This window comes from Pectinophora gossypiella, chromosome 7 (assembly GCF_024362695.1).
Source record: "Pectinophora gossypiella chromosome 7, ilPecGoss1.1, whole genome shotgun sequence".
Lineage (NCBI taxonomy): Eukaryota > Metazoa > Arthropoda > Insecta > Lepidoptera > Gelechiidae > Pectinophora > Pectinophora gossypiella.
This window is the reverse complement of record NC_065410.1, coordinates 9,263,469-9,286,216: the sequence shown is the minus strand read 5'-3', so window position 1 is coordinate 9,286,216 and position 22,748 is coordinate 9,263,469. Positions and strand designations below refer to the sequence as shown.

General features: G+C 38.0%; 1 protein-coding gene across 1 annotated transcript in view; it reads left to right on the top strand.

The window, feature by feature from the left end:
* Positions 1 to 22,521, top strand: part of LOC126367986 (uncharacterized) — an 85,993-nt gene extending 63,472 nt beyond the window's left edge. Inside the window, exons 6-12 of the mRNA XM_050011805.1 lie at positions 18,584 to 18,774; positions 19,011 to 19,143; positions 19,475 to 19,605; positions 19,931 to 20,233; positions 20,472 to 20,771; positions 21,070 to 21,299; positions 22,039 to 22,521. Of these exons, the coding sequence (XP_049867762.1) occupies positions 18,584 to 18,774; positions 19,011 to 19,143; positions 19,475 to 19,605; positions 19,931 to 20,233; positions 20,472 to 20,771; positions 21,070 to 21,299; positions 22,039 to 22,258 (1,508 nt within the window). The 3' untranslated portion in view covers positions 22,259 to 22,521. The remainder of the gene's footprint in view (positions 1 to 18,583; positions 18,775 to 19,010; positions 19,144 to 19,474; positions 19,606 to 19,930; positions 20,234 to 20,471; positions 20,772 to 21,069; positions 21,300 to 22,038) is intronic.
* The last annotated feature ends 227 nt before the right edge of the window (positions 22,522 to 22,748 follow it).

Genomic DNA, 22,748 nt, shown 5'->3' with positions numbered 1-22,748 from the left:
CTTGTTATTTACACCACGTTTTACTAACTTTTGATTCCAAGGTAAATTATTCCGCAGCTCATGCGCTTCGTTTGAGGTGTTTAGACTTGCCTGTTCCTTTCTCAGTTTCAGGGGAATGGCCCTGAGTTATGGGCTAGCTGCAGCCACTTCTGTTAGGCATTCGTACACATCCGTTCGCAAACGTGCGTCGATTCTAAATTATTGAACTATGTACCTAAACAGTTTTTGGACGTAAATTTTGCTATCGATGCTACTATTTCTTTCGATACTTATACCTACACGTATAAAACTCAATTCCATAAACTCATAAGTTTTCAGAAGACAAACTAGCGCGTAACCTCACTGTTTGTGTCTTATGTCTTGTCTTAGGATGGATCCTACGATATAATGATAGAATAATAAATAGAATGCATCAATGACGTGATCCTCACGCTAGACATGACCTCATAATAGAGACTGAGATGATCCCTTCTTCTACTTCAATTATGAAACTTATTTGGCTAACAGTGAGTGCTACTATCGCTTCTCCTTTTCCTCCCATGTTTGTTTAAAAAGAGTTAATTTGAATAGTTTCACACTAAACACAAATCGTGGTTTAATGGTGACCATTAGCAACTGTTTCAAACCATAAACTAGGGAACGATGCCAATAGTCGTAATAAATAAACTAGTTAAATCGCTAAGCTTTGTGATGAAACTCTCGGTTAAAAATAAAGGCTTTGTGTCGTTGAATTGACCCTTTTTCTACTTTATTTATTTGATTATATTTTTATTTATTTTACTTACTAGCCGATCTGGAATAATTTACGTCAACCTACAATAAAAAAGATTAGCAGTAAGTAGGCCTTTTATTATTACTAGATGTGAAGACAATATTTTTAGTACCAATTTCGTCTTCACTCAAGGTTTTTGTATACTTTTTTTCACAGATAACAAAACGCTAAACTTTTTTTATAAGCTTCTTATTTGCGGAACATCCCACGCCGTCGTTTCGAACTTCTTTCTAGGACTTGCCTATAAATATAATGCCTTGCTCTAGTACTACTTATCTATAAATACTTGTGGCCAGCAAATCTGGAGTCGCTCTCAGGTGCGTCTGCGCCAAACGATTGGATAACAACAAACTGACATTTCGCTCATCTGGTTCGTAATATTTACGTACATGATTCATAGCTGTGGTTTTAGCTCACAGCTCGAGTAGACAGTTTGTGCCGTGTCGCACTTGTACAACATTGTGTTATTGGACTAGTAAATGTACTATTTTCATTCAACTATGCGTTTAATTTTGAATATGATCGCGGAGCCTAGAGAGCTCAGATAGTTGATTGCAATTATACTATTCCTAGTTCAATCAGTTCAATCAATATCAGTTTTTAATCTTAGATAATCATCGAAATAATACCGTATAGTATAACCAGCACGTGATAGTTTACAATTACCATTTTGAGAAGCTTTGAGCTTCGGAGGACAAGCGAAATTTGCTATTTCGTCAAGCGCTAATGAATTAGTTACCGTACAGTGTCTGTCTTAATTAAGGTTTAATTTATCTTGCAACATTTGCCGAGTGTTTGTAATCATTAAATGCATTATTGATAAGGCCACATCCGCATTTTGAATTCTAAGAATTTATAGTTCTTATACGAATACTACAACTATAATCAACTGGACACGTATTACTATAAACTACCGCAGACGTGCTTGACATCCGAATTGCCAGTTACAGGTGCAGGAAATGTCTGTAATTGTAATCACTGCCAAACACAGACCTTCGGATAGTTTTGGTTTATAGTATCATGAACCGTAATGGCAGATTCCATAGATATATATATATATATTTTCATTTGTTATAATTATACTATAATATGTGACATTCAACGGTTTAGTACTGAAAAGATTGATCGAAATACGCAAAAGATCGCCGTTATAGAGATAAACAAGCTTTGCATCAGTAATCTTATAAAGGAAAAGGACGGGAATGTTGAAATATGTTTTTCATGATATTATTATTATTGTATGTCTTTTTCATATCTCGGGCCTATGCAGGCCCGGACTTTTGGAAGGCGTGCGTTATTATTATTATTATTATTTATTATTATTACAAGTTCTTATAGCTAATTTACACCACTATCCAAAACAGACCAAAAAAGAGCGTGTTAACGCGATAAATTGTTTTTAATGCAGTTTTGTATATAACATAAGTTTACGACGAATTCAGGTAGTCAGAGGTATATCCATCTTAAGATGAACTAAGTACCCACACCTCACCGAGCTTTCTATGTTTATATGGGTTTTTATGTGCTATATATGTTTTTCCTATATATACGTTTATATATAAGAATAAAAAGGTCGTCAAAAAAGTTGTATACATTAAAAAAAGTATGTCGTTTTACTTAAGCTAGTCTACGGCTGATAACAGATTCAGTAACGTCACTATCATAATAAGTAGCTTGTGCAATGAATATGAAATCGTGCCCAATTTTTAGGGCTGTGTGGACATCCTTCATTTGAATAACAATGTCTATAGTGGCTTTCTACTTAGTTAAATAGACAGTGGTTACTTGATTGTTTAATTTTTATTTAAAATGTGAATAAATGTACTTATGTAAAGCTTTTCAGAGCTTTAGTGCTTTTTTGTCTACCTCTACTATTAAATTGAGCAACATAATCTCCTTTCCAACCCAAAACTTCCTACATAATAATGAAATAAAAAAAAAGACATCATTGAGTTTTGTATCATTCATTAGTTTCCCTGCTTACGCATTGATTAATCACTGACGTGCGCAGACGGCGATCTGAATTACATTTTACGTGACAACCGCTCCAATTCGTTCGATACATGATGAACACACGCAGAAGTGCGTAAAAAAGATATTGCCTGCGCGATATTATCGGTCTACGAGACTGGTTACACTGAAAATGTGTTTTGTAATGTTGCTATAATTACTCTACAACTTTTGTTGGAGTAACAAAAAAAATAGAGCTCCTGAGCCTATTTACGTGTTTTTCGCGTGAGTTCAAACTTCGAACTCGCATTCCATAATCATAAAGATCTTTGTGGGGAACGATCTAGTAGAGTTTCACGGCTTTTGCTTTATATAAACAGTTTACCTATGACACGGACGGATATGGAGCACAGTATGACACTGCAAATTGCTGTAGAAACTTAACATGCCGTTGTACACCTTTACATGTCATTTAAGCACGTGATATTTAAGAACAAAGCGCGCGGCCAACCACTAAAACATAGCGTCTACTTTATACGAAGGGACGTACAATACAATTCAATTTAATGTGACGGCACAGCGTGCGTGACTGAACAATTCCTAGGGTAAATCATCAACGGTAAACGCACGCATGTTTCAATATGCGGTGTTACGTAAAATGGAATTACTACAGTTAGGGTCAGTTAACTGCGGTTAGTGCAGGCGGGCCTGTGTGAAAGTCTGTTTCCACATGCATATGCATGCGGGGTGCGACGGAGCGCGACTTACGTGATATGCAAGTACGGGTTTATCTTAAACATGTTAGCACTCGGGATTTAAATCTTTTCTCCAACAGTAGCTGCCTATCCTTCGTATTGTTAAACAAATTATATTAAATATTTGAGGAACTTGCTATGGTGTTGAACACGTGAAAATGTTTTCACAGAATTTAAAAAGGAAGAAATTTAATGAACTTTAATTTAAGCTTTAATTACTCTACCTTATCAGCCTACACCAGAAGACATACGGCAGTCAGACTGTATCTTTTAACTGTACATTATTTTTCTAACTTTAGATTAACATATCCTTTTTGCATTACCTGATCATTAACTTATGAATGTAGTTACCACTCAGTTCATAATATTTTGCACCGGATGGCAGCTGTATCTAATATTTATGCAGAAATATAGTTTATTTGCTGTAAAAGTGACAACTTAATAAAATGTAATTGAAATTTTAGTGGTAAATGGCGGTAGTAATAACAGTTTGAATATCATACGGCTCTTAGCTTTCCATTTTATAGCCATTTCCTAAAAAGGTAAACTGTTGACGGCTTTTATTTATTTATTACTACGAGAACTATGTAAGTACATAAAATGTTTCATTTACGATTCTTAACTCACACATCTAGTCAACGATAAAGTTTTTATTGCAGTGGCATGCATTGTTACCTTGTGTTTATCGGTGTCTTGTACTGATTGTCTTAATCCCAACGTCATTAGGTTGGAAATCAAATAAAAAGGCGTTGAGAATCCCAGCATACTTGTACGGAACTAACGGATGCTTTGACCAAAGTATTCGCTGCACGTCACAGATAGTTTCCGGTACGATTGTCGAGGCCTGCGAGCCTACTATGCGCTAATTGTCGATCATTAACGACGCCTGATTACCTGCACGCAATGCCTACACACTACTCTGTGCCTAGCTGGCTGGTTAGGCGTAAGACGAACAGATTTCAGCTCAAACAATAGAGCTTCCCGAGAAAGCCAAGAGAGTTTGTACCAAATAGCTGATTGAGCATGACGCTTGTGATGTTACTTTACGGTTATAACTTGCGGTCTATCCACAGTATTGCTCATTTCGTATCTAAGTAGCAATTTCCTTTTTTCAATCTCAATTCTATAGTTAATTGAGTTTTGCTATTTATGTTTACGTTTTTTAAACATAATAGATAAAACTTTTACTTGAGAAGTTTTTCATTAATTCTACAGTATTCGTGAACGTAGTAATAAATGTAGTATTTGCGTTTATAGTTGGCAATATGGGAAGTAGGTACTAAGTGGTAGTGCAAACTCATAAGCTGTCGTGTGACATCGAGGGACTTGTCAGTTTCTTGTCTCGTTACTCAACTTTCTTCTCGCGGTGCATCGAACTGCATTGATCGAAACTGGAAAAGTGCGTGCGTTTGCACGGAACACATCGACTTGCGTTGATGAAGACGTAAGGTGTACGCAATCTAGTTACCCCCGTCTTTTATGGTCATGAACAAGGCATGGATATAATTACATTGCTCGTAAAAATTTTACTTCAATTGTAACGTATCTTGGAAAAATATTTGATTGTGCATATTACAGAAAGTCGGTATTCAGCTGTTCAATCGCTTTTACTAGTTGAAATGCAATTGCTTGCATAATTTCTGTTTAGATTAAGTCGCTATCGCATACTCCAATGTATAGTGCAGCGAAATTTTGCTGCAGCGCAATCTTTTTGCTTATCAAGTTTTCTTTTTCTGGCTTTTTGGACGTATGCTATATTTAAAATTTGAAATATGAATTTGTCTCCATGGTTTGTTTGTTTGTTTCTTGACATTTGAGAGATATTCTTTGTGGCTGACTATTGGTTTTCTTGTATTTTATCTGGAAAATCTAATTTAATGTTCTGTATGTGTTTTTAAACATGCTGTTTTAATTGTGAAACGTAAAACGTAATTTCTGGTGATATAATTATAGTATTTCATTTTCCCTGGTAAGTTCGTGTTGGTTTGCTCTTCTTTCTTCTTTTTCTTTGATTCCTCTTTTCTATTTTATTATTTATCTTTGTAGATAAGGGAAATCCCCTTGGGTTTTGGTTTTTACCTGGAGCTACATCGTGTGCGAAGCCGCCCCATCCCCACGGATCCTATATATGATTCGAGTTGCGACTGCGAAGTCGCTACGATCGCTCCGACTCTGCGGTTCCTGTCACTTGCCGTTACCCGTTTCCTGACCTGAAGCTGTATCGCTTCATCGGTCCCTACGAGACGGACGGATCGACGGAATATCTACGGCTGCGAAGAACCAAATTGTTTTTGTTTCTTTTTATATTCCAGAACCTTTTTTTAAATATTATTTCCGCTATTTGTGAATATTTATTTAGGAAGCTTCTTCAAAATTCTTAAAGCCCCGCGCGGCATCGTTTGTGTTTGGTGTTCCTTTTGGCATAATCTTTAAAAACTTTCGTTGATCAACGGAGGTAGGTGAGGTATCCTTTTATCTATGTTCGTGTTAATTTATAATAGTTTTAATTCCTTAAATTGCATTTCCCATTAAATTTATTTAATTGCTAGCGAGTTCCTCTTCTTTATCGCTACAATAGGTATCGGTAATTCAGCATTTTTGAATAAGAGAAAATCTCTCTCTCAGCGTTATTGAGAAGCTATGCAGAAGATGATTCCACGCAGCTGGCGGTTGGCTGGCGTGGCTCTATCGAAAGTCGCGTCAGTTCAGCATGCAGAGCGTTCGGGATCGCACGTCGACGTCCCACGCCTGATTACGTCGTATACGCACTATTTGAGCGTGATTCGAGTTAATGTTCGAGCGGGTAATAGAGGTTCGGAAAAATGGTGAATGATTTTTTTTTTGTGAATTGGTGGACGAGTGTTCTGGATTGACCTAATGGATTATTATAATGCTGTAGTGCCCTGATCATCCAAATGTTTGTGGACGGACGAGGTTGGTTTAACTTAGAAAATAGTTTGATGTCCTTTTTTTAGATAAGTATTTGCAATTTTGTTTTCTTACCTAGTAGATCGGGGTGAAACTGTACAAATTTAAATACTTTGTCGACTCATATAACTATTGGATTTTTTATCAAACATGAAAAAAATAATGTTTCATATCAAAAACTTTTGCACTTCTTAACAATCGCGTGCATGAATGCAATTGCACGTAGAAATGCACATAATACTTAATATGATTTCTTACTATGATTATTGCACTCTTTTCCATTATTCATTGGGTTTCCGTTATTTCTGACTTATAATTTCAGCTTTTGTGCAAGAACTAGTTATTCAATTATTTGTACGTTTTCTGATCGCCGGATAGATTAGTGATAGTCTTGAATTATAAGTTTTGATTCTTCTTTTGTTTCCTTCGCTTTCCGAGTTCCGGCGATTCTCACCAGGTTTTTTGGCTCATTAAAGCGGATCTCTCCACGTCCGTTGGGTCATTCTGACCTTCTGCAGCTTTCCCTCTTCTGGTTTTATTTCAAGGTCCTTCACTGAAGAAAAATATTTCATGGGTTGGCCTGGCCGGCCGTGAGTTTGCTTGAAAGTTTCCGTTTAACCTTGCCCTCCTCAAGGCTACATTTTATGGCGTTTCAATCGAATTTTACCACAGTCAATCAACCGTCAACAGACACTTTGTATTGCGTTGTTGTTACATAAACTTTACCTTACATATTTGCTTAAATAGACACTATTTACAGTCAGCAAGGTTGAAGTTCTGATTGCTTAATCCGCAAATTGAATTGACACTTTTGTTTACGCTCTGTTACTCTAGAAAAAACATACCGAACTCGTAAACGGCTGGCTGCCGGCCATTTGGCACTAATCAACAATTCACTACGCTGCTGACATTGCAAATTTTATTTATAAATAACACCAATTATAAAAAAAATAATGGTAAATATCGCCGTGTTCGATTGTCTAATTATAATACTACGGTCTTAGTCAAGATTTGATTGTTTAATTTACGGAGTACGTTTTCATAATATTTGCCCGATGATGTCCGCAAAACAAACGCACTTATGTCGGCGACATCTTGTGTGTGTTTGACCATTATTTATTGAAGAAGTTTGGCTTGATTCGCGTCGCCATTTTTACATTATCATTGGCCTCACGCCAGGACCTTAAACAATACCTGCCTATTCGAGGTCTTTTGTAAAAAATAATGGTGTTTTCACAATCTGCACTCGTGTTGCTACAACGTTTTGTTCTCTGCTGCCATTTCATTTTGTAACCTAATAAACGTGCTTTAGCACTTCTAATCGAGCCATTTAGGTTCAATTATGTTCCTATGTAGACGATTATCGTTCTATTCGCTACGCAAGGCTATATCGTAGGTCACTTTCATGTCACCATCTATTATCAGAATACGCATCACGAGGCATAAAAATATGCGTAAACATTTACTTTTATCTTAACTATAGAGCTGGCAATCTGTCTCACGTTTTCCTGAGATAATTGATAGGTAAAGAACGTACAGTGAACTCTATAATACCGTGTGTATTATATTGTCTTCGTAACTTGGTAAGTGCGATGCCATCACGTTTGCTTTCCACTTTCTCTAATCAAATGTACTTGGTACTATGGGGTGTGCCGTAAAAATATTGATGTTTTTTTTTTAGTATTTCCGTAATACCAGGTTATATCTGTCGTCTGCTTCGGTAGTTGATAGAAGGTATGTTTAAACTTCAGTTGTACCTACTGTAAAACTTCAATTACTCATTCTTGTTAATGTATGTAAATACATTTGTATGAGTTTATTTAATAATGCAGTATGAGGGTCTACGATATGTATGGTCATGTCTTAAAATACGTAAAAAACGGTATGTTTATGAATAAATTCAAACCTATTTCGTACATTTTTCAATGTGACTGTACTGAGATACTATACGTAACATCTTTCTAATTTATCGCTATAATGTTTATTTTGAACTTTACAACAGCCTAGTCTGTGTTACTCTATATTATTTGGTACATGTATTATATGCCAAACACAATACGCATATGAGCCACAACAATCGCTTTTGTTATTAATGCTATTGTGTCGTACCATCACTGTGAGGATATTGCGAAATACGTGCACCCATTCGGGTTTTCCTAATTTTATCAATGGCAAGGTGTCTAATGTCTAATGTATAGAAGTTCAAAGTGTTCAATGGCTGGCATCAATATTTGAATTTAAATAAAATTGCGGTGCAATCGTAGTGAGCCATTTTTCTAGCCTATTTTTTGCTTTATTGAGAACTTACCAATGTTGGTACAAAGAAACTTCATAAAAGGGCACGTAACACTTGTTAACACGGTAACTGTGTATGAACCACACATGAGGCAATAAATTTGAACACTCATATGTGCATGTCCCATATGTGGGGCACTAGGTAAGATGAAAAAAATCCGACGGGAGGGTTTTCAAATTGTTTTTTTCTTGCCATAGCGTGTCTATGTACAGTCATGAGCAATAAAATGTACCCACTTTAGGACTCTGTCGCACTAACATATTTGACATTTAGTGAGACTTACAGTTCAATTTGTCAAAAAAGTTAATGTGACATGGTACCAAAGTGTATACATATTAATGCTCGTGACCGTACATAAATTCCAATGTATTTAGGGGCCGATATCAAATTTTGAAGAAGAACACAGTGACCGTGTTCTTCTTCTTCTATCGTGTGGGTTGTGAAGTGGAGTACCAACCTCATTAGACCCTGGTGTCAGGGTTACTATTGAACCGCCAAAGGCCCCTGACATGGCTCATGTAACGACTACTTATATCAGTAAGTATTAACCGGGACCAACAGCTTAACGTGCCCTGTGAAGCACGGATCATCTTACTTTCGGACAATCAGGTGATCAGCTTGTAATGTCCTAACCAAACTAGGGACCACAAAGTAATTTTTGTGATATTTCCCCACCGGGGATCGAACCCAGGACCTCCGGATCGCGAGCCCAACGCTCAACCACTGGACCACAGAGGTCGTTGTGAACGTGTTAATAATAAATGAAGCAATGAACTCGTGACCTAAAATGAAATCAAGGAACGAGGAAGTGTTTTGCAAAGATATCAAAACGTTTCTTTGTCATATCCCTTTCTTTTCATTGCCAAGAGTGACGAAAATAACAAATGCTCAACGTTTGCATGTCGTTAGTAAGTGATGAAAGAATCCTTTTGACGCACAATGACCAATAAAATTATTAAGCACCAACAATTTGTATAAATATTACTTGTCATTCATAGCCGCAGGTGTCGTGAAATAAGTGTTTATTGTAAACTCTGCTCTTGTTCATTTTGTAATAAGTATTATTTACCAACATTGATGTATAATGCAATATGTATAACGTTCGCCGCACCTTTTACAAGTATGAATCAATATTTACGAACTGAAGTAGTAAACTATGTAGACCTTCTTCTGCCGTGTGGGTTATCTCTCAACCTCATCAACCCTGGTGTCAGGCATGTTAAACCATTGGGCCTGGTTACTACTTACTGATGTAAGTACTTAGTCGTCAGGGGCCTTTGGCGGCTCAATAGTAACTATGTAGATGAAAACTCATAACTTCAAGCGATTTATAAACGAATTAGTCAGCTTTTTGGGTTTTCCACCAAAGCTTTTATTTTTGAATGGTCATCAGTGTTTGACGAGTGTCTCTAGAATACAAAGAACTTTTAAAAGGATTACAACAAACAACACGTCGACATAAATGTAGGGTGATTTCGAGGCGGTAACGCCGCGTGCGCAAGCGTGCGGGTCGAATAGCGATTAGGATCCACTTCCAAACCGTAACTAGTTGAACTTTTCAAACATTTTGGTGACAGTAGACTGATTTATTTTATTCTAAGTAGGTTTTGGTAAAGGTTAGTATTACATGTTTAAAATAACTTATCTGAATAATGTTTCTGATTCCTATACACACCATCTAATTTTATCATCCGTCCCTTTCTTTTTAGGCCGATAAGAAAGTGACAGGTATAACTTGAAATAAAATTAGGATGTGTCTGCAGGAATCGGGGCCATTAGACACCAAAGCCAATTTTAAGTAAAGTCGTGACTTTATGTTAGATATGTAAACAGCAAACTTAGACACATTTCTTACTTGCGATTACAATTACTTTCGTTATTTATCAAGAAAATGTTTTTTTTTTTATTTTGAATAAGTACAAAATGATTCTCCAGCTTTATGACCCTTCTAGGGCGAGCGACTGCGTCCTCGTGACATACAAAAACCACTAAATTTAGCCTGTGTCTGCACGCTAGACGCATCCAATGGATTATAGTATTATTAGCGCGGTGTGCTCGCATAAAATGTATATCGCTGAAGCATTCCCATGCAACTGCTTCCCCGTTAATGTAAGCTACTCGAACATCAAAGAAATTTCTTAAATTCATATCATACTTTTTGTACTTCTAAGCCGGTCGGTACTATTTTATGAAGATCAATTTGGCTTCCAACTATACGAAGAAAAGTAAACATAATGAGATAAGATATGTATTTATTTGGGCAACTTAGGCTCACTTGTTAGTTACAATCACTTAAAAACTATGTTAGTCACAAATTTATGAAGACACACTGTAGTAGTTAGGACCGCCTCACCAATACCTTCATAAAATGCTTCAGCATGGGTAAGTCAGTATTTCTGTATTGTTGGTACCTATTTGAATTGTACAGTCATGACTTCATGAGCAATATAATGTACCCACTTAAGGACTCTGTCGCACTAACATATTTGACATTTAGTGAGACTTACAGTTCAATTTGTCAAAAAAGTTAATGTGACATGGTAGCAAAGTGTATACACATTAATGCTCGTGACCGTACGAGAATGACGTTCCCAAAGTGGCAACATTCCCGACAATAAAAAGGCGCTAAAGTTATGTAAAAACAGCTTTATTACCTGACCTTTAGGTAGATAGGATTAAGAAAGAACAATTGGAAAAAAGTAGCCAGTGTCCTCTCTATTAAACAGTTTTTACAACAGGAACATTCCCACTATGGGAAGATTCTCGGTAACGACACGTAACTGTACGACCGCGACGTATTTTGGTTTTAACATCTATTTTAGTTTGACAAATGCATTATGTGACCTACTATACAGCATATTGCATGCGGAACTAAACTTTTTTGTACGGCCCATTACACCTTCACACTTAGTTCTACCAATACTGTACGCAGGCGTGCCAAATAACAACGTTTGAATTACTTCACATTCACAGAACTGGAAACGTTTACTTTGTACGTCGATACCGAGCTAAATATTGATTGCTTTTTCCGAAATACAGACGACAAAACGCTCTGATCAAATTTAAAACGTCTGGAGTTTGGATCGAACAAACATTTACGCAACTCAACTTACAGAAATAAAACGATTAATACTCTTGAAACAACAAAATCGTCATTAACGAAAACAAAACCGTTTGATTGGGTAGATTTTCAGTTGTTTACTTTATGATGGTCGAAACAAACAAATTATGCAATTGGAAGCTTATGTTGAATCCCATTATTGGAATTAATAGTTTATAAATCATACATCAAAGGAATTTGCTTATGATATAATCCAATCGAGATGCGACGGTATAGGTAGTAAGTATTTTTAAATATCACAGTACTTAAATGTATATATCTATAACGTAACAAATACTTTATTGCACACACTAGTTTTTTTTCATGCCACAGAACAAATTACTAACAAGCTCCTGGTTTACATAACTAAGCTCACGTATAGATGTGATATAGATCTCAACTGGGGTAGTTAGAAGAACATACATCGCAAGATGAACTAAGTATCCACACCTCACCGAGCTGTCTGTGAGACCAACGTCAACGTCAAGTCTTGGCTTAAAATAAAAAAAAAAAAATGAATATGCGCAGTTATATATTTCTTTCTGGCAATGCGATGCACTGAGAAAGTGTAAACCTTTATATAGCTTAGATGGGATTTAATTTGGCACGAAAAGCAGACACATAGTCATATCTTGGCAGTTCGAAAATAAAACGCCCACACATTGTTTTTTACACTTCACTTTATTACTTAAATAGATCATCCAAGAGAACCGGGGTGCTAATTTCCTGAAGTCAATCAAAGTGCTGTTCGTTGTAAGAAAGTAAGAAAAGGCGTAGGTAATTGTCAACTGTTTTGGTTTCAATCATAAGATACACAGTTGATCACTTTACCACTTCTCTTTTGGAGAACTCCACCTTTTGTACCAATTTTTTTTTTGTCATTGTTCGTTATACTAATTTGTACAATAAAAAAATTATAGTAATATTATTACTATAATTTTTTAAAATTTAGACACGAACTTTAAAATTTAGACTCCGTTGCATGTCTACGATTTTGTCATAGTCTTCCTCCACTTTGGGATGTTATACAGCATGAACTTTCTAAAATCCCTTCTTCTATACAATGCGTGGTACTGTCTGTTGTACAAACTTGGCATTTAAAACACAATGCAGCGTAATATATTCGCAACACGGTTGTCGAAGGTCCCGTTACCTCTACAAGTGGAATACTGATACAAAACCGTCAATACCTGACGCTTGCTATCGCGCTAATGATCGCTATCATTCTGGTCTATTACTATCCGAGTTACCCTATTTACTATACCGTAATGATATGTTTACGGCTAATGGTGTGACAGTAAGAACATACGTGTACATGCTGTGTTATGAATACTGATTTTGTTTTGATAGATATTGCGTCGGGTTAAACAAACATAATTCTTCTTACAACATCTGTCCTTTTCCACCTACGATACAAGGTAGGGGTCAGGAAGCAATATTTCCTTTTTTGTAGAGATGACTTGTTTGTGTCGTTAGATCTGGTGTCAATATATATCGGAGCATGATTGACATGCATAATACTTACCCATAATAATAATATCTACTCTTAAATTATCATCATGTATTTTTATAGCACGTGAGTACTCTTGAAAAAAAACACTAGTGACTAAGTTTAAATAAAAACGAAATTGTAGGTCACGGTACTAAATCTTAAACTTTGCTTTGAAGACTCATTAGAGTTAAGTACATTTGATGTTCTGTACTCGGTGCACATTAAACTTTTTCAACGTCATAAAATTATGACAGCAATCATCTGGTCAAACGGACTCAACGGCGTAGGCGCAGCGGGCTTTTGTTCAATACGATCTCAACACCCAGGGTTGCGACCACAAGAATCTGATACTTTTTCTGATGACAGGTTACGAGTAATTTTTTTTTAGTTTCCTATAATCATTAATATATTTTTGCTTCTATGAGATTCAGGCTAGACTAATTGTGGATAGTTACGATGTTTTATGTTCATAGCTTTGACTTTTCATAAGTAATATGAAAATGTATAATTAGCTAGGTACTTATTAACTGTTTAGTTATATATAAAGAAGATGAAGAAAAATGCGGTATAAATGAAAGTATTAACGTCAAATTTGCAGTGATTAACCTCTTATTTATTACCTACAGTTCATTAAGTTAGAATGAGTGACAGCCCTGTGCCTGTGTTAATTTGACGTTTCAACAAAGTTCCCAATTGGTGCCCACGCGCCGTCCTCCGCTGACCCCTCGCCATTCACAAAATTACTATTGAGACATCATCCGCAATTTCGCTTTGTAATTCCGATGACTGCACAACTTGTGCACATATTTGTCCTCATAGTTTTCATTCTGACGAGAGACGGGCGGAGGCTTGTTATGTTTCTTTGATCTAATATCTGTCGATTCTAGATAGTCCTTGAATTCACGTCGGATTGTCGGCCTCCGTGGTCCAGTGGTTGAGCGGTGGGGACATATCACAAAACTCACTTTATGGTCCCTAGTTCGGTTAGGACATTGCAAGTTGATCACCCGAATGTAAGATGGTCCGTGCTTCCGAAGACACATTATTATTTACCATATTGGTGTAACGTTCGTTCATGACAGGAAGCCTGTGCCAGGTTATGGGACCCACAGGCTGATTATTAGCTTTAGTAGTATTACATTTACTCTCTAGTTTAATCATCCAGTGAACCAATCATGTAAACTAAGACCCGTATGTGAGTTGGACTCGCTTTACTTCCTGATGAGCACTAATGAGATTAGACCTCAATTTAGCCAGTCAATTACGTCTTGTACATTGTACAGCTTACGTAGGTACCTATTATGAGGTTTGTATAATCTTACATTTGCAACATGTAGAAAGTTTAATAACTCGATGTTTTTCCTTTGATCTTTGTAATTTGGTAACGAACGAGAATGCGGGATCTTGGTGTCCCGGGTTCCCGAAACGGGCTCCAACGACTCTAAACCACTGAATAAGATTTCTTGGATCATGTTTGGATCACAGATAATTGATATCATGTGGTTTCCAGGATTTGTACCCGGTTATTGGCATATATTTTTATTCCCGATTAAATGGGATTTAAACATAACGGGCGACGCATATATGCGTTATGTTATGATTTATGTTATTCTACATAGGAACTTTTATATAAAAGGAACTAGTGTTTTTAACATTCTTCTTTTTATATAAGCCCAAAGAATCGTTTTAATAATAGTTGTGTGGTTACCTTACATACCATTAGAAGCCGTGATGCGAGTCGGCCCACGCATTATCTCCGTAAATCTGCATACTATCTACCAATTTGCACACTGATGTATTTCTCAGACTTTCTAATTACCTCGTCTATTTCACTCGTTTCTCGTGGACACACTAGTAGTTATTGTGCGCTTATAGCTTGATCACACCTACCGAGTAGACGGGCGAGACAGTGTAGGGAAGCGTAGTGTGTAGGGGTCGAGTAGCTATCTCGCCAAATAACTCGGCCGAGTGCTCGGCCGTGCACTCGTCGTAATGTACATACACACCTAGTACTCGGCCGAGCGGACTGTCTCGCCCGTCCACTCGGTAGGTGTGATCAAGGCATTACTCGTACGCAGAGATTCTGTTCGTATGTAGACACGTGAAATTATTCTAGTCTACACGGCCGCTATATTTACGAATTTTATTTTTGTTTCGCTCTAACGGTCAGCTGGAAGGAAGCTTTTCTCAGAATATAATCTTACCTGTAGTCTGTGATAGCTATTTTTGTCGCGTATTTGAACGCTATAAAAATATTTTTTTTTAAATGTTATTTTTATCAGTTCACTTGAAATAGAAAAATGACAATATTTTTAACAAGTGCAGTTATCACTAACACAGTTGGCTCGACTATTATGGCGATACAGCTCACTACCTATCACGTTGGTTTAACAGGAAGCTCGGTGAGGTGTGGGTACTTAAGACATCTTGCGATGGATATACCTCTGACTACCCCAATTTGTATAAAATCGTACGCTTATGTTATGTTTTAACGAGACGTGCCTGCGTAGACCACGTGTAAACTGGCCAATTCAATAAATTATAATAACTAAAATACATTTCAAACATGACCACATCTAACATAGTTAACAAGAGATTTCTTAGCTGATAGTGGGCGATGTGTGGGCTGAGTAAATGAAATCCGAGGAAAATAATATTTATTATTTTTATAATTTAAAAGTATTTTTTCTTTTTGTAGAAGAAGAAACCAAATATAGTTATAGTTATATAATATAGTTTTTCGGGTATTTTGATCTAATAATAATATACCATTATCCAAGATATTGTCGGGCTACCTCAGGTTGAAACGCTTTGATAATGCATTTATTTTACCTATACTTACCCTTACATTGGTGTTGATTGTGGTACATACCATCTAAGTTTATTTTAAGTTATACCCGTCATTATCTTATCCGCCGAAAAGGAAAGGGTCGGATCTCGACAGGCATAAAATTTATGGAACACACGTCAATTTTAGGCAGAAATTTAAAAAACATCCCTTTCCTTCGGCGAATAAGAAAATGTGTGTGCAGGAATAGGGACCGATGTAAAATTTTCATCACACTACAATGATGTACCTACCTATAGGCATTTAATTTTCGTAGATCTATCTACAGCCAGCCAGTGAAATTTACAAATACAAAGCTTCATACAGCAGGTTGTAACTGTTGCTAGTGTAATATGGTCATCATCCTTAGCACGTGGCGGAAATGGGCGCGATCCGTTGCGCTTGCGCCGGTAAATGGCCCATGAACTCCAACGAGGGGCGGCAATGGACCGCGTGAGAAACGCTACACTATGGATTTTAACAGTATTAACACAACATTTTTTACATTCGTCTAACTCAATGATTAAACATTTTCAACTTTATATCGAAAGCTTATGAGCCAAGAAGGAATTGAATTAGGTGCATTTTGTGTGGAACGATATCAAAAGAAAAACGGACGTGTGTTATTAAATTGGTTTCCAAAATTAATTTGAAATGATTTCGTTCTTGGGAGGTCGGAGTTTTACGAGACTAAATAGATGATTGAGTTTGTGGAATGGGTGACAAACAAAACAACTCGTTTTTATTTTTACTTAGTTTTATGTTATTCATAAGATATAGATACTTAGTTATTATTCTTTGAACTTAAAGTGAAATTCCTATTTGGGTAATCAAATGGATTGTACAGATTTATTTCTGTACAGTTTCTTGCATTCATAATAATTAAAATGTAAATGGAATAATGAATAAATGGCGATACGATTTCACTTGTACTTGTTTAGGGCTTGTTGACGAAATTTAGAAAGCCAACTTTTATGCAATATCAAAGAATTAAGTATATCAAGCATTGAAGCAATTTTAAGTATAACTGTTCTGTAGACCTCATATTAATGTGATTGTTTATGATAGTTGGGTTTGAATGTTGTTGCTTTTTAAACTTTTTACAAATGTCGATACTGGGTTACGCAATCAGGGAGCTAAAAAAATAGGTATTATACCACAGAAAACAGCAAGCATTTATTCCCAGTATCTCAGTGGGGTTAAAAAGGCCCCATCGAAGCTATTCATTTAAAAAGTAATATTGCTATTTGACAGAAAATAAGTGCGTCAATGTCAACAAAAAGACAAATAGTAATATTGCTTTTTAAATTATTTGCTTCGATAAAAAGGTAACCTTTTTATCCTCACAGGTTTTGAAATAATAGCGATTTTTTTGTTCATAAAGAATTAATAATCTAATATAAACCCGTCATAGAATCGACGGCGACGTCTACGTCATCAAACTGTTTGATTGATACGTTTCTCTAAGGAGTGACTCGCTCTATAGCAGCTACCAATAACATTATAGCCTACCAAATTGGGCTCGGCACTTCACTTGTTTATTGGCCGGTTGCCTCAATAAATCAGTTTGACCATATTCATACTAAACAATACTTTCTGGTCATACTAATTGTGCCATTATGCGCTTCGTTAGGGACCAGATCTACTAGTGAGGCGTTCTTTGTTTCATTGACCCTGTGCCCGAACCTTCATAATGGACAGATGATAGTGCATAATACCTATTGTTTAGATTATGAATGTCATTTATTAGGGAATTTTAGGTTGTGACGTGCATAAATATTTCTGAAATGATTAGTTGGTAGTGAGCTAGTACGCTATATTAAAGGTCGTGGATTTGATTTTTATTTGTATGTATTTTTTTTATAAAATATGAATATTTTTGGTCTAGATCTGCCTTTGTGTGTTAGTTTTAATTTATTTGCCTTAATACCTAAAACGAACTACCAAAAACTTGAGGACACAGCGCGGTTATTGTTTATTTATATTTGTTATTCCTAAAGTCTTGTTATATCACGTAATATACTGTGAATTAGACCTGAAAGACCACTAATATTTTCACAATATCGAAGTGTTTAAGATAAAGATTTGCACGTCTAGATCTTGATAGTGCGGACAATAAGAAGCCCTCGTTTTCTGCATTGTTTCCACGTTTCATTGTCTCCCGTGAGAATGATGTTGTGTAAGTAAAACAAACGCAGGAAACACACTACTTCTATTAGCATAAAGTCTCAGTAAAAACTCCAATTTGGTAAAATCACACATCTGTTTCGGTTCTGAGAACTCTAATTTTGTGAATTTGAACGCTACAAAGCGTTATGCAAACTTCCTTTCTAATATTTGTTTCCGACTGTTTTAGATCGTTTGTTTTGTAATTGTGTGTGAAGTACGCCATTTTAAAACTGATGATAGATACATTTTTGAAGTAAATAAGTTTTTAATGGGAATGTTTTTTTATTGTTACAGAGCCGCCGCGAGTAACAGCGGCGGTGGGGCCACGCGGTAAGCGGGTGCAAACGCCGCAGCCGACGCGCACGTCCCCCGCACCGCTCGCCGCTCCCCTACCCGTCGTCCCGAAGGAACAGTCCGCTGCGCTTGTACACGCTGCCAAAGGTGTCGAGGCCCTAGGCGTCTTAGTGCAATATTTAGTGTTCCGAGTAAGTAAATTCAAACGACATTAACGTTTTATAATTTTCAAAGTCATATTATAACCGTATAGAGGTTACGACGTTGCAACATGGTTATTGCGTTACACCTCAATGCTTTTAACTGTAACTTGCGTCGTATACCATTTATGGGCCATCAAAGAATGGTTGACTGAATGTTTAGCTGTGGTACTCTAGGGCATATAGTGTGGAAAGATGGTTTTGATGTTTGTTGTGTTATTTTCCAGTTGGACGCGTTAAATGGCGGCGCGTGGAAGGTGGAGGCGGAACGGTGGCGCGGCGTGGCGGCCGCGGAGCGGACCAGCGCCGCGCGCGCAGACAGAGACCGACAGCAACGCGCGCAGAAGGATCTTGACACCAGTAATTATCTTGTCTAATCACTAGCTAAAATTTATAAGTGCCCTTCTCTAAAAAAAAAAACAAAAAAAAGAATGTTTAAATAGTTATCCTGTGTGGAACCTATGTATTAAATGGATCGTAAAGTTGAAACACATTCTCAAAGTTTGCAAATCCAAGTTTTAAAGTCCCTGGCTTTCCGTCCAAGTAATCTATGAGCTGTCTTATTGGAATATATTAATATTTGTATTAAATACGAATTATAATTGAAATTTGTTAGTTTTTGATCTCTACGAGACGTTCGTTGACGAGAACGTTTTGGATCATCTAATCAACAATTTGTTTCAACTTCCAGTCGCCGAATGCCTGAGCAAGATCTCAGAGCTGGAGATGGAGGTGTCGTCCAAGGAGGAGGTGAATGCTCGTCTCCAGGCCACACACATCGAGGAGGTCGCGGCACTCGCGAACGATATCAAGGGACTCAAAGTAAGTTGCGAAAAAGCACTGTCAGGTAATTCGATCCCGTAACCAACTGTTGCGAAATATCACTAAATAAACATGTTTAACAAGTAAGTATGTCAGTATTTATTTGACTGTTGTCGTAATAACGTAAATTGTTCTGCGTGCATTTAAAATAGGGTTCGGTGCTTTGACAATATTATAAGTTATAGTAGAATATTCAAGCTAACTACAAACTCTCTTCATCATTATAAAAAGAATGAAATATTTAGCCTGGCATTGCTTAGTATTGCTAATACTTACTAACCGAGCACTCTAGGAACATCATTAAAACTTTCTCTTTCTGTTCTAGGATACAATAGAGTCCCTTAAACACGAAGTTGCCGAGAGTAGGGCGCGTTTGCATGCGCATAGTGAAATTGAGCGCACACTTCGTGCGCAACTTGAAGCCGCGCGGGCAGAAATTGATATGGCAGCGACGCGTGTCCAACCACGCGACATGTCGGCCGACGTCGCCACGGACATGTCGGACGTGACACCCTGCAAGACGTGCGACGCCGCTTGCGACCCAGTGCAATGTGAGGTGGAGGAGTGCGAGCTCCGGCTGAGAGCCAATGAGGAGCTCAGTACGGATGCCACTGAGTTGGCCGCCGAGGTAAGTACTTAATACCATTAAAATAAAACTTGAAAGATGACTAAAATTATAAGTACTTAATTTATGTTTTGACCCAACTGTCCGCAGTTTACCGACGTAAAAAGTATATGACGGATGTGAAATACTAAATGAATTACGATACTACTCCGGCAGAAAAAAAATATCGAAACTCACCACATTTTTGTTGCATAAAATGTAGCTGAAACTAGATAACTCACTCAATGATTCCCTCCAAAAGGTACGATCGCTGCGCGCTGTGATCGAGCTAAAGCAAGCGGAGATGGCTTCTTTACGCGATGCGCGGTCGGAACTAACAGCCGAGCGCGAGAGGCGAGTGGCGGCAGAACGAGACGCACGCGCCGCGAGACACGCAGCCGAAGAGTTGCGCGAGCGCGCCGCAGCCCGGCAGCGGGAGGCCGACAGACTGCGAGATGACAATAGGAGGCTGAGAGACGCCGCGGCCCGCGACCGCGACCACGCCACCAGGATAGCCGCGCTCAATGAAGAGCTGCGGTACAAGCTCAGGCAGAAATCTCAGGTGCGTATTCTTTCGTCACAGAAGAATTCGACGAAAGAAAGAGGCTGTGTATTGATTATCATATTGAAAGCAAGTAGCAGGAAATAGATGTAGATGAGAGGTAACCAACACCAAAAAAAAAAATAGATACTTGGGTCCGTCATCCTTCATAACAACTATCTAGAGATAGCCCCGGGTCCTGTTTTAGTTCTCTCTATCACACCTCACCATTTTTTTCCCGAAACTAAAATTTTAATAATAAGAGATAGTAGGCTTTGGAGTAAGAAATTCCTTTTGTAAAGATCTCCCTCCTCCGCAGGTGGTGTCGCTGCTAGCAGGTGGCGGCTACATCGAGCGGCCGCCGCTGCGCGCGCGCACGTCGTCTACGGAATCCGCGCGCTCGGCGTCGCCGGACAGCCCGCCCTCGCCGGCCGCCTCGCCCGCGCCTGACGACCCCCCACTGCCAGCTGTCAAGGGAGTTGTGGAGAAACACGACTCCGTCAGCTGGGTGTTGGAGATTGAAGAGACGCCCGAAGAGGTGGCCTCGAGGTAAACATCCTTCTCTTCTTTCACGTAGTAGTAGTTACCTCACTGGTGAGGATCGTGAAACATCTCTATACTCATCATCATTATCTTTGTAAATCTATTATCTGGAGACTATGCTAGTATACAACCTTCTTGGCTTCTTGGTTATCTAGTATAATTGTCACGAGAACAATTGTTAAGAGAATTGATCATCTGCGTAACTGAAGCAAAAAAAAAAAAAACATTAAAAGGATCAAACCAGGTTCAAGGGTGACTCCATGGTCCCCTAAGGGAAATAGGCATGATCGTATGTTAATTTAATAAAATGAATCGATGATCAAATTCATACTTGTAGTGAGGATATCTTCCTAGCTACTGTGAGTTACCTGATAAAAGGTAGTGGAGCGATTATTGTTGGTTGAGTAAGCGATTATCAATTGCACCAGTACCCAGATCCCTCACAATGACTTCATAGCCGAAAAATAAACAATCTCTATTTATTGTTAAGAAGATATTATCAGTCAGCAGCAATGGGATCCTGGCTGCAATCGCTAATAGGTGTGACAGCCCTCTGATATTAGACCTCATAAAGCGTGTCAAATCCCCTCTAGTTATAAGGTACTAACATAAGTTAAGTGAATTGTACTAACAAATAAATGGATCTGTGTTGTCTTTAATAAATAAATTATTATTATTATTAAATTTTTATAAACATGTTAAGTTTAATTTGCTATGATTTTCCATGTTAACCCTTCGCCTGCAGACTGGCTCGCAAGTCGTCGTTCCGCACGGGCGCGTCCCCGAGCGGCGTAAAGCGTCGCGGCGGCGGCTCGCCCGGCAGCGCGTCTCCGGCGCCCGCCTCGCCCGCGCCCAACGCCTCCAAGCTGTTCCGCCCCGGCGACCTCGACTTCCCCCCTCCCCCGCCGCCCCTCAAGGAGTCCGCCGGAGAGGCCATCTACATCTACGACGACCGCCAGTACTGAACCCTCTGGTTCAACACTTTGTGAAAGAATACTAGTCTCGTGCTCGTGAAATCGGTAGACTGAACTCTACTTTTGATTGACCGCATGAAAGGACTCTGAACGTTCTTGCCGGATTTTTTTTCTTTGCATGCTGCAGAGTAGTTTTATGAAACGTGGGACCCAACGGGCAAGTCTTTGCAATTTATTATAGTGTAAGGTATATAGATATATCGAGCTGTGACGCTCGCGTGCGGTTCAGAGGAGACGTTATGGTTGCTTTGAGATCGTGTCATCGTGTACGTTCGATGTACTTTGAATAATTTATAAGCTTGGTTTGTTTCAAGTAGGTGTAAAGTTTGCTATTTCTCAATAATAATGATATTACAAACAATACCTTAGATATTAATATACTTAGTTACGGTTTTACTTACTTGCCTTACTTCAAAGTTGTATCGACTAGGAGGTGAACTTTGTAGTGAGTTGAGACTGTAGCTCTATACTCTCAATAAGT